This window comes from Phragmites australis, chromosome 1, assembly GCF_958298935.1.
Source record: "Phragmites australis chromosome 1, lpPhrAust1.1, whole genome shotgun sequence".
NCBI lineage: Eukaryota > Viridiplantae > Streptophyta > Magnoliopsida > Poales > Poaceae > Phragmites > Phragmites australis.
This window is the reverse complement of record NC_084921.1, coordinates 44,272,605-44,285,368: the sequence shown is the minus strand read 5'-3', so window position 1 is coordinate 44,285,368 and position 12,764 is coordinate 44,272,605. Positions and strand designations below refer to the sequence as shown.

Sequence of the window (12,764 nt, the reverse complement as noted above, 5' to 3'; positions counted from 1 at the left end):
ACTTGTTCGTTGGTTGTACCCTCACTTGTGGGCAGGAGATAGCACCGAGAACCCAGCAAAGGGAAGATGTTCTGCATTGGTGCACCAAGAGTTATCCTATTTTATGAATGCTTGTCATTTGTGAATGCAAGGCCACAAGTATGGTTTATGGGAGGAATATCAACCTCTTTGAAGTAACTATTTTTGGATTCCCCGTCTGCATTATTCAGCGTCATAAGTGTTCTATCTGTATCGCTGTCCTTGAAAAGGACAACTCAGAAGCTTAGTACCGGGGCTCTGTACCTTGTGTCGCAACAGTCCATGTGGAACTAGTTAATTAGCGTGATTGTGCTGTGTGATGCTGATGCTGACATTTTCTCGTCTTGGCTTGCAATTTAATATGGTGTTAAAACTTTACAAACTGGAGAGTACACTGGATTCAGAGTATGCTAGTGATTTTTTTTTTTTTTTTTTTGGTGTGGATCAGGCCTTTTCCTTGTCATTTCTCCGGTGAATGGAAGGTTGCAGCTTGCCGTGGTGCTCGATTCGTGCCCTTGCTCGCCTCATCGTGGCTGTCTCGCCTCATAGTGGCTGCGGCGGTGGTGAAGGGCGCGGGCATATGAGGGTCTAATATCTTGTGTAGGTATAGCGTTTTTTTCAGTTTTATTTTTTTACTGTGTAGAAAAATGGATATATATGTAAATTATATTGGTTAAGAATTTAATTGTGTTATGTAACAAGTCTGATCATGACACATCTTAACCATGTAATTCTCTCTATATATCTATCAACCGTCGTCACAAAGTATACATACAATTAGAGTTTTGCATACTTCTCTTTACTGCATCGTCACACGTAGTGTACTCCATCCCACTGTGCTAGCGTGCACCGACGAACGAAAGAGCAGTTCTCCGAAACCCGTCGCTATTAGGATCATGCACCGGAGATGACAAATAAGGTTTTTAATGAGCGCTGGACGTGACTACTCATGATTTGCTTCCTCTACATCATCACAATCCATTTTCTCTATGTCTTTTTCATTGTACTCCGTCGCATTGCAATCACGGAGACTTCTGCATTTCACATTGCCATCAAATATGTTCACTATGATCCGCCATATCCATCATATTTGTTTTCCCACTGCTTTCATTCTAAAATATATTAGAGAGATGTAAGTCTAGAATACTCTTACAATATAATGGTCTCTATTTCTGTTTATGTTATATTTAGAAATTAAATTCAATCTAAAAGATATATATCTAGGATATGTGTTTATGTCTTTATTCTAGAATATATTATAGAGATATATGTTTAGGATGGACTCTTATAATATAGTGATGATAATCGATATGTTTCTATTTATATTATATTTAGGAATTAAATTTAATGTGAAAGTGCGTATTTTTTCAACACGAATGCGCCGCATGATCGGGTGAAGCGAGACTACACATGATGAACCCGGATTGACGCCGACGTCCAGCGTGCACGATGACGAGGACGGAGGCAGAACAAGAAAGAGGTGAGCACAGAGAAGAGAACGCACGGCGAGGAGGAAGTCCTTGACCGGCCGCAAGGGCCATGGAACATTGGAACATGCACCCTTTGGTTCAGTCATCCACCCGCTAAGTCGGAGCAGGATCGCCACGCCAAGTCGCCAACTCAATCCCGACCACTGCTGCGCTGAGCACCTCTAGAGAGACGAATTAGGAAGGGACGTGGCGAGGGAGGGGGAGGGGACATAGGAGGAGGAGCGCCACCATCGCCAGACGGGAAGGGGAAGTGAAGGACTATTTTGCAAAAGTGCAGGGTGTTTAATGGAAATAGTTGGGTTGTGAATATTAATCCCGATCCATTCGATGGGGATTCTGAAAAAAAAAACTGCTGACCACAGTCAACCGCGCGCTAGCCCGGCCCACCTAGCCCGCAATAGGGATGGCAACGGGGCCAATCCCCGTCGGGGAATGCTTTCCCATCACCGTTCTTATTTAGTTATTGAGAGAAGATTTTTCTCATCCCTATCTTCATGGAAAATTTGCGAGGATCGAATCCTAATAAGAATGTAAAATTGAATGACGAAATCTCTCATCCCGTCCCCTATTAATTTCCAGCGGGGATCCCATTAACATCCCTAGCCCGCAATTCGGTTTCCCAGTTCCCACACGCCGCCGGCTTCGCAATCTCCAACTCTCTCGCGCGCTCTGCATCCAGGCGGAACCAGGCGGCCGACCGGCGGGTGGAGCTCTCGCTCCACAGACAGAACACCCGCGGATGGCTGCTGCCTCCGATGCCCCAGTACATAACTCCGCCGGCTGGGACTTCACCTGGTGAGTGGTGGCCCCTCCCTGCCCCTCTCCCTCCTTTTTAGCCGTGGCCGTGTGTCGATGCATTCAGATTTGCATGCCATCGTAGTTCAATCTTGGTTTGTTTCCGTGCTGTGGTAGCTTCCTTGCCCAGCAATTCGCCACAGTGGCTTCTTTGTCCGGTGCTGAGTGCTGACCACAGCGCTAGACTGCTGCCTTGTGTTATCTCCACATGCCTGCGATGTGTTCGACGGATTGCCTCAAAGAAAGAAGCGTCATTTTTGGGCTGAAAATGCCTCTCTGGGCTCACACGCCTAACAAAGGCGTGACAAATTGAGACTGCCAGCACCTAATCCAGCGCTCATAGGCTTATAGCAGTGTAGTACGTCAAGTTCTTTGTTTTCTTCCCCGCAAAAAAAAGTTCTTTTGTTTTCTTGAGCAACTTGAAGTTACATAGCAGGCGCAGCTGATCGCTGTGGACTCTATGACAAGGCCATATATTAGATCAATTCAGTCAGTCATAGTTTCGTCTCATCAGTGTTGAGATGGCAACTAAGTCATCTTAAGCAATCAATCATAGTGCTAAGGCGACGAAAAATAAACTAATGTGTGTAGCATCTGCTTGGAACTTATGATGGTGCGCTAGCTTTTTCCTGATTCCTGGTCAAGCAGGATTTGTATTCATAGCATGAACTGTCAAAAATTGGATGGTTTAGGAAGATCTGGTAAAGCAGTGAGTTGGCTTCTCAACTTTATGAATTAGTCTTACGAAACCATGTATTTTCATGAATGATTGTTGGGAAAATAATTAATGAAAACTCTTGAGAATTTGTTGTTCATAGATTTAGTATGGTAAGCCCATCCTTACTGAGAAATCAAGGTACTAGACGTAGCTTGATATAAGTTGCTTACTTGCTTTCCATATTTGCCTTTCAACACTTGCTCTAATGAGAATTCAGATGCTATTACTGTTGTGTCAGAAAATTGTAATGACTTGATGCAAATGTCACCTTCACTGCCCACCCTCAATTTTGCTTCTGTTGTTTATGATTACTGGGCAGAGTGCAGCACTGACCTATTGTTTGGCAGTAACTTTGAAGTTGATTACGGGTCTGAGGAACATGCATCCGTTGTCTACCAAACGTTAGCTGTTGACGGGGAGGTAAAAGCCATATTCTAGTTTTTAACAAAAGATCATCTGAACTCATCGAAGTTTCTATTTGCCAACAATTTGTGGCTTTGTATTGCAGTTGCAGCCTGACAAGGTCAAGAGGGAGATGCGTCTTTCTGGCAGAAAGCTTGTCGTGTTAGTATATCCATTGTGGCATCACTAACTACTGCCTTTGCATTGCTACATCAAGTCTAAGACTGAAGTCCTTTGATTTGCGCAGGTACTTTGCAGCAGTAGAGGCCCGGTTTCTGCGAGCATCGTTCAGCGCATTTGTAGATCTTATGGTACTCGTGACGAAGCTTGTTGAAGAATATGGTGTGGCCAATGAAGGGCATTCTTGTTGAACAATGTCATGCACGGCTCCATCAGGTCAGTTGAGTGCACTTGTGAGCATTTAGGTCGTCTGTATTCAGTGGCATTGCTCTTGTTTGTCAAGCTAATGTACAATGGATTTGTTCTTGATTTGTCAAGCTGGATCCTACTGGATTCAAGTATGCAGGAGCAAATGCTTATACCAAAACCCTACAAGGATGCATGAACGAATGCTTAGCCCCTATTTTGAACGCAGATTTTACTTTGTGCGTATTCATATGAAAATTGAACACAACCCCATAAAATTTATGCAAAATTCACATGAAAACCTTGCATTCCAAATAAGAACAGCTTGTAATCTTTCGCTGTGAATGTGTCCCGCACACTTCTGCTCTACTTTATCTAATAGCATTTTCAGATCATGACATGTGCTCGATATGCAATCGGAACATATGACAGCAACATGATCTGCCTACATCGTAAAGGCATGCACCGGAGATAGCCTCGGCCGAGGCATGAACCACACGGACATCGGTTCATCCACGACCGTCGCCGTGCTGTCCTCAAAGCTACCATAAACCGTCCTTCTCCGGGTGCCTGCCGACGAGTAGGCGCAGCCGCTATCCGCCGGTCACGAACTCCGGAGCGTCAACAGCGAAGCTGCTCCTGGCCGGAACCGAGGAACAGAGCAAGAGCACACGTGATGCTGAATCAACCAATGCTACGAGTGACATGTGGGTCCATGAACCGTGGGACCCCGGCGAAGGACAAGAGCTGTGTTACCAAAGCTGCTAAGCCAGAACGTGGTGACTGATGAGAGCAGCAAGCGAATGAATCGAAACAGAGCCTTTCCCTTTTTGCTGTTCTTCCTCCACAGAGTCTTCTTCCTCTGTCTGAACTTGTCTCACGTCACGGCGTTCCTCGCCGGCGGCCACTTGATTGTATCCATTCGTGCAGCGGGGTCTCACGTCTCGGCGATTCCGACCGCAAAGGGACATCGCAGCCGCATAAGGGTTCAAGAACTTCATTTCGGCAGATGGGCTGAGCTGGAGATGAGGAGAAGAATTTGGCCGAAAACTAAAGGAAAAAACAAGAAATTTAACAACACAGATTAGCTCATCGAATAATATGAGAAATAGTGCTCCAAGTTAAGTTGTCTGACTGATGAAAATATAAAAATAGCAGTTCTACAAACCGTAGATTGGCCATGTGCACGTGCAAATTAAATTTTAACTACGAACTAACAAAGTTACAGAACTGAACGTATATACTAGTATACTACTGCTAGCTAACGGCTTAAGCAGGGCCTAATATAATTAGAAGACAAACGAATTTGTATGTGAGAGACATGCATTTAGACATGCATTTATGCACGCGCGCGCGCGCACACACACATATATATATATATATATATATATATATATAGTACATACTAGTTTTCCTATATATATATATATATATATATATATATATATATATATATATATATATATATATATATATATGCACAACACAGAACACACGCACGCACGCACGCGAAGGGGTTAGATGCTTTGCCGCTCCTGTATATACATGTGGCCGTGTGGAACGGATTCGGATCATTTGAGTTCACCTGAGTGGATACATATAGTATCGCTCCAACTATAGTGTTTACAAAAGTACTGTACCACCAACTCTTATTTACTATCTGAGATAGAACGGTTCTGAAGTCAGAGAATCTCAATTCATGTCAGATAGACACACATATGACACACACAACACAACATGGTGTGGCACCAACTAAATTCAAAATTTAAAAATATCCCGCTCGTGCAAAGTGGCAACACACATTAAAGCCTTCATCTATTGTAGAGAAGAATAAATAAAACGTAACTTCTGTAATCTTCAAATTCGGAATATATAGAGCCCTAACTCGATTGATGACGATTCCACACTAGAGGAGTACTAAACATGACCCTAAAATTAAGACTCTGACCATTGAGATGAAATCAAATAAATTAAGGGAGCTTCTATTGTTCACTCTTGTTCGGAATTTCAGTCTACGATATGACACCATTGGATTCAAATCCAACGATAATTCTTCTCTTGTTCATTGAGATGAATTGGCAGCGCTCCCGCCACCGGAACACCACTTGCTTGCAATACACGATGGCTATGCCCCTGACGCCAGTCCCGTCCACCACTTGCCTACAACATACGATGTCTACGCCACCTCACGGCTTCGAGACACCACCTCATCGCACTTCCACATCGCCGCCAACCTCGCTCACTGCCCGCCTGTAGCTTGCGGCGTCGGTGCTGCTTTCATCGCCTTGCCGCACCACCACGCCACTACCCATAGCCTGTGTGGCCGCCACCTTAACCTCCCTTTAACCCTGAGGGTTGCCGGTGGATCCTGAAAATCCTAAACCCTAATCCCTCCCTTAATCTCATCGTCGCTCACCATGGAGTGAAGAACTAGGAGACACGATAAATAAAGCATGAGATAGACTGCCATTCATGCACCTGAACACGTAGGCGTCCATGCCATGTAGCAGCTCTAGCACATCGAAGCCCGTTACATGGGCTTGAAGAAACCAGCTCTTTGAGAATATGTTTCACGTCCTCAGTTGTAGCCTCGACACCGCTGCCTCTGCCATCATCGATGATGGCATAAATCATATCATCTCCAGGAGGTAGTTGCCCTTACGGGGTTTGCAGTTCAGGTCTATGGGCACACTCACACCCACACCAGCATCCGCAGCATAATGGGGCATCACTGTCGGCAGCACAAGTGGCACCGCCATTGCAAGTGGTGGTACCATAAGTGGCACTTTCGACGCTATCACCAGCTCAGCTTGTGGCTGTGGCGGCACCGCTGTGGCCTCGAATTGTTGTCGTGGCAGCGACTGGGGTTGAGGGTTTATTTTTCTAGTACAAGTCGCGCACATTCCTGACATGGTTGCATCTTAGTACACATTTAAATTAGATTATAATTCTAACCTTACATGCTTTGATCACTAAATATATCAACGTATACATGTACTATTTCTCCCCTGAGATTAATCCATATGTATTATTCCTCCCCCGAGATTAATCCCGGGAAAATGCAAATACCCGTGCTGAGTATGACTCCAACCTGATGCGCTGGCGCAGAAAGCCCTCGTAATCGAATGTCTTCTTGTCCTCGACTCCTTGGAGGAGTCGGGGACTTTGCAGGATGTGTACATTGTTAGATTGAGAGAAGCCTTTCTGCACCCAGAAACGAGCTAGTTCAAAAGGCGAGGGACTCCCTCACTGATTAAGCTTGGCCAATTTTCTCTCCACAAGGCCACAAACCAAGGCGAATCACCTAGGACTAAGACTGAATAATGTGTGGAGTGTTAAGAAATGCCTGAGATTTAAGTGCATTGTCCACTCGCAAAGATGGGCTGGGTGGCCACAAACTCACAGCACGATTCCCTCGGTTCATGAAATGCTCTTAGCATCGCTCAAAAAAAGGTTACATGCAGCCTGTTCCTCAATAAAGAACTCTCAAGATATCTACATGTTACACGATATCTGACAGCCATAGATGATACTAATATATTACATTCAGAATCTCGTATCAACAGCAGTTCGCAGGGGCAGTGATACGGTAGGAGTGTTCCACATGTAAAACTCTATGTACAGAGAACGGTCGACAGTGCAGATACATGAACTTGCAACTAGGACAAACACAAGACTCCGGGACATTGTTATCGTGATTTCGCTACTGCATATCCAATAACCAGGCAGTGAAGTAGTACAGAGGCAGGGTGATGATCTTTCGGCAGCAGTGACAGTGAGTGTTCTTCATGGAGCCGCCATCACATTGAAGCGCCAGACTGATTCAGTAGCTGTGAGTGTTCTTCAAGCCGAGTTTACCATCTAGCTAACTGATAAGGGCTTGCATAATGGCCTTCCCTTAATCATCCTCCAGATCGCTGAAGGATACATCTTCCTCCTCCCCTACCGAAGTGGTGTTGCCTGTTTTACTGGGCACAGGGGCCATATCTTGTAGCCAGTCGTCCACTTCTTCGTCATCATCCTCCGCATTGTACAGGTTAGACTTCTCAATGGGTACACTCGTCATCTCATTTTTCACCACCAACTCTTCTTGGATTACAGACTTGTCGATTATTTCTGCCTCAGTAGTTGAAATAGGATGCTTGTCAGCCTCAACGTCTGGCACAGGCTCAGAAGTTGGTTTTTGGAATGAAGGTGCTTCAGATATTCCACTCTTGTTTTGGGTGCTTGAGGGTGAGAACTCTTCTTCAGGTTGGGTAGAGGGAACATTCCTGTTTCCCGATGACGGCCCCTCAGATGATGGCTTGTTCTTTGTTGGTGAACTTTGCAATAATTCTTCTCTTGCTTCCAGGATCTGCAAGAAAGAGAAGATTTGAAGGACAAATCCAACAGGTACTATGAATTCAAACTTCTAATTCCGAATGAAATAAAATACAGCAAGACGCTTTCCTTCCAAAGTTACTAGGACAAGAAAAATCTTATGTATGAATACACAACCTTCATATTTATCGCTATGATATGTTAAGTTCTCAGTATAGTTTCCATAGATGGTACACATATGTTGGCTGTACTGTACATGAGATCGCGTGATACTAACAGCAGTATGATGTGATCCAGTCTTTGCATGTGTGGTAGGACAGGTTACATCATTACATTAAGAATACAATTAATGTTCTCATGGCGTATCAGCGTATGCACATTTGACTATATTAGAGAATTTAGTTAAAGAAAATGGGCAAATACTGCTCGCATGCTAGTTAGGCAGTACTTCATTTCAGAAACAGGGATATCCCTTTGCTTTAATTTTCACCAATCAAAATTAGATCTCCCATGAGGATATTCCTTTTTTACGTTCTCGAAAAACAAAATATACACAAGAAATGACAATGTTGAATATGCATCTGTCGCTTAATCTCATTCTGATAAGGCTAGAACTTGGAAATGAACATACAAAAAGTTCTTGATCAACAAAGGTTAAATATAAAGATGAGATGTGCATCAAGAGTATTAACTCAGCAATACAGAACTTATTTAAGCTTCAAGCAAGATTGTTTGTAACTTGTAACTGTGATGATATATGCTGGACATATGATTCCCTAACAGGTAGTAGTGGCAATAGTAGTCTAATATCATGCAGCCACAAGACCTACAGCTAATTATCTACAGATAGTGTTAAGCTTATCTTCAGTAGGATGCGATACAGTATATAAAAGCCAGGCTAGCCACTTTTACAGGTAGCTTGAGCTTCATTCATATTTGAGCTAAGCTCCAGCCTTAGTCTTGTACCAATCAACTCGAGCTCAGCTTATTCACAATGGAATGGTTCATAGAATGGATAGACACTGATAATTAAACAAAAGAACAAGACACGCGTTGAGCATGCAGGGTAATATGCCCTGCTTTGCTGCTTGCTTAATAGTTCAGAGTGTCTTGGTAATGTTAGATCAGACTGGGTACTCTAGCGTTAAACTGAAATATCTCTTGACTAGTAGCATTTTAACATTCCATGCTTAGTCAAGTGCAAGGAGCTAGTTTTTCTCTTTTCAACATTAAATATGGAATATTGCATGATGAACGCTAATCTGAAGGGGGTAAAGTATTTGTTTTTTAGAGAACAGATCTTACAATTAAAATACCGTTAGTTGCTTTTGATAGTTCATAATCTGCAAGTGAGTAATTTGATTTGTGATAGGATCTATATAAGTTGCCTCTCCAATCAAGTCAATGGGCACATGTTTCTGTTTGGACGATTGTAAGTTGGCATGCACAGCAACAAATAGAAAGAATTTTTTTTTGCACAAATAGAAAAAAGACTACAACAAAAGACAGGGAGTATACTTGTGGCGTTGAAAGAAGTTCGGCATCTTGCTTGTTTAGTTTTGAATGAAGAAGCACAAAATAGATCTTCCAAAAGCATGCTTCACTCATATTGGTAGAGCAAAGCTCAGTCCTGAGATACGACAGGCTTGGCACAAGGCGCTCTATAGCCACTGCATGTCCGTATTGTGCGTCTGACAGTTCAAAATCTAAAGACATAGAAGCGTAGCAGATATAAGCCAAGAAACCGATGAAATTAATATGGTAACATAAGCAACATGTAACATACATCACATATGATGGAATGATGTGAAAACATTGCCTAAAACCATTCAATTCGTACATGTTGAACCTATAATAGTAAACTCCAAACACAGTGTGACCCAGTATGTAAATTCAACCAAAAGTGCGGTAATTAATGACAGGATTGCAAACATATCATTTAGTATGTAGGTGATAATTATGAGTATGTCATAAACAACAGGAAGGCTAGCAATTCATATGTTCTGTCTGCGCAAAGGCGAATAACTAACGTATTTGTTGGATGAATATACTTGGTCTCCTTACATTTTGCATATGTACTGAAATCATTTGCGAGCCTGATTCCTTGGATATCGGCTGAAGTTTGAATTGAAAACATTCAATGATAAGTGACCCTTTTCACTTATTTCACCAAAGGGAGTGGCACCCCACTCATTTATATGCACTAAAAGGCCAAAGTAATGGTATATTATTAGAATTCAATCAACATGCTATGAGACTAACTACATCAGTCAGATGAATCATCAGACATCAATGCTGGTTTTTGAACTTTGAGATTGTATTTAGCTCTGTTACATCTTACCCATTTGGTCTGCTGCCTTTTATTTTGTCTCTGGTAAAGCCCTCTAGAACCTATAGTGAATCATATACTCAACATTGATATTTACGTGGAAACTGGGACTCCATAATAATTCACTATACATTACAAAGCAATAAAAAAAGTTATCATAGGTATTTACGAGGTTTATGAGAAGTGTGCATTGGTGACACACCGATCAGTACGGGCTATTATTAATTTCTAATCATTGAAGTTAGCAATAGTTCAAAAACATCAACTACAAACTCTTTCCTACTAATTATATCCTCAAATCGAACGAAAATAAACTAGAATCAAAGACACAAAACCTTAATTTCAGTCTTAACAAATATTAGTTTCAGTCACTCAAACAAGCCTAAGCAGCTAGAATCAAAGGTATCTCCAATTAAATATCTTATCCACTACCATTGCAACACAAGTGCAATTGTGCAAACTTGAACAAAATAAACAGTTCAATACAACCAAAGTACCACGATTAATCACTCGAGCACTCCTGTCCGATGCCAATGACTCTTACCATCCGCGTGTAGGTCATCGACGAACAAGGGGAAATCGAGCCACGTCTTGGGATGCTCCGAGATGTGCCTCACGAACACCACCACATCCTCGGTCACACCGACCGCCTCGCCCTCGCCCTCCCCCTCCTCCCCGGGCCCGAATGGCAGGAACGACGACGCGAACCTGGAGATCTCCGTGACGGCGTTGGCGTTCGACAGCATCGAGATGCCGCTCCTGACCCTGCCCCCGATCTCCGCCAGGTCGCTCCGGATCCCGGCGATCCGCGGCGACTGAGCCCCCTCCTCCTCCTCCGTACCTGCATCCGCCGCCGCCGCCTCCTCCTCCTCCTCGGCTTCGGCCGGTGGCGGTGCGAGGAAGGAAGCGACGCCCCAGAGCCGGCGGGTGAGCGACTCGGTCAACTCAGAGATGTCGCCCTTGACGCCGCGGCTCGGAGTCTCCGGCTGCTCTTCGGGCTCCCCATCGTCAGCGCTTTCCGGGTCGGAGGCGCGCGGCGGGCTCTTGTCGCCGGAGGTGGCCTCGGAGTCGTCGTCGTCGGAGTGGGCGGAGGTGAGAGTGGCCGCGATGGAGCGCGCGAGCCATGACATCGCGGCTAGCTCGTGTCGTGCCCGTGCGTGCGGAGTGGAGGGCGGCGGAGCACTCGAGCAGGGGCGGTAGGTGGGGTGGAGCGGCGGAGAACGGGGGGGGGAGTGTGACGGCCGGCGGAGAGGAGGATCGGTGCGTGTTAGGTACGGATGAATACTTTCTTTTCTCTAAAAATCACGAAATTACCACAGTTAACCGGGGGAAAAAAAATCAAGACAGAGTTTAGATTAAATCAATAGAGTCCCAACCAAATACGATTAATAAATAATTAATTTCGAAATTAAAAATTAGATATGACAATAGATCGAATCAAATATGAGCGAAATAAATCTATACCGAACTAGTTTGTTCGATCCGTGCCTGTGAAAAGTGACGAGTGTAATTTTATACCTGTACTCGTGCTGTCTGGGTACCCGAAATCTATAGGTCATCTATGAGTACATGACAATTATGAAACAGAACAAAGTTGCACAAGATAACAAACAAATCACCACATCAGTGACATGGTAAGCATTCTGAAAAAATGATCATTATACAATCTAATTTTCAGATAGAAAAAATATTTCAAGCATGCTATGTTCTAAGACCACCAAGTTAATAAATCAATATATACCAAGAACGACATAGTTATATATATCATTGTCTTGCAACTATCAATGACTATAACAAAAAGCATATGGAGCTGTTACTGGCAATCAATCCAAGTCACCATATTACTTGAACTGGATGGAATGACGTCGACCAAAAATCAATCCAAGTCATCGGATGGCTGGTAGCATCGTGGGCTCGCAGCATGGGGGCAGCGCTGCGGCGTTTGGTGGCTACACCCTTAGGCGTCCTTGGGGGTAGACGCTGGTGGCCGACTGGGCCGCTAGGACCTAGGGGCGAGACGAGGTGCGGGCGGCCAGCTAGCGAGCGGCTAGGGATGGGGCGACAGGAGGGGACGCCTGGGGGCAAGACGGCTAGGGTTCAGGGCTGAAAGTGCATCTAGCTCCTAAATATGATTTTGATAATTAATAACAATATCTATAGACGAATAATATTATTGAGAATTGTTATTAGGTTGTCCATAGGTGATGCATGAAGAAGAGATATGCATCAAGATGAATGAGTTTTAGTGATGCTAGGATAAATTAATGATAATACCTATGAACTAATAATATTGTTGAGAATTGTTAGTAGGTTCTTCAGTATGAGA

The 12,764-nt window shown here is 43.8% G+C and overlaps 2 protein-coding genes across 2 annotated transcripts; one reads left to right on the top strand and one right to left on the bottom strand.

Moving 5' to 3' along the window:
- The first annotated feature begins 2,101 nt into the window (after window positions 1-2,101).
- Window positions 2,102-4,134, top strand: LOC133921536 (uncharacterized). Its single transcript, XM_062366460.1, has 4 exons — window positions 2,102-2,303; window positions 3,369-3,441; window positions 3,530-3,585; window positions 3,671-4,134. The coding sequence occupies exons 1-4, from the start codon at window positions 2,248-2,250 to the stop codon at window positions 3,792-3,794; spliced, it is 309 nt and encodes a 102-aa protein (XP_062222444.1). The 5' UTR covers window positions 2,102-2,247; the 3' UTR covers window positions 3,795-4,134.
- Window positions 4,135-7,177: 3,043 nt separating this feature from the next.
- Window positions 7,178-11,734, bottom strand: LOC133921528 (uncharacterized). The gene is made up of 3 exons (XM_062366449.1): window positions 10,983-11,734; window positions 9,628-9,815; window positions 7,178-8,143 (listed from the first exon to the last, which is right to left on the bottom strand). The coding sequence occupies exons 1-3, from the start codon at window positions 11,566-11,568 to the stop codon at window positions 7,688-7,690; spliced, it is 1,230 nt and encodes a 409-aa protein (XP_062222433.1). The 5' UTR covers window positions 11,569-11,734; the 3' UTR covers window positions 7,178-7,687.
- Between the last annotated feature and the right edge of the window lie 1,030 nt (window positions 11,735-12,764).

Excerpts from the sequence above, each read along its gene's own strand:
- LOC133921528 (XM_062366449.1), bottom strand. The coding sequence starts at position 11,568 with ATGTCATGGCTCGCGCGCTCCATCGCGGCCACTCTCACCTCCGCCCAC. Across the intron at positions 9,816-10,982 it reads CGATGACCTACACGCGGATG|ATTTTGAACTGTCAGACGCA; the intron begins GTAAGAGTCATT and ends CTATGTCTTTAG. Across the intron at positions 8,144-9,627 it reads AACTTCTTTCAACGCCACAA|ATCCTGGAAGCAAGAGAAGA; the intron begins GTATACTCCCTG and ends TCTTTCTTGCAG.
- LOC133921536 (XM_062366460.1), top strand. The coding sequence starts at position 2,248 with ATGGCTGCTGCCTCCGATGCCCCAGTACATAACTCCGCCGGCTGGGAC. Across the intron at positions 2,304-3,368 it reads GCCGGCTGGGACTTCACCTG|TAACTTTGAAGTTGATTACG; the intron begins GTGAGTGGTGGC and ends ATTGTTTGGCAG. Across the intron at positions 3,442-3,529 it reads CGTTAGCTGTTGACGGGGAG|TTGCAGCCTGACAAGGTCAA; the intron begins GTAAAAGCCATA and ends TTTGTATTGCAG.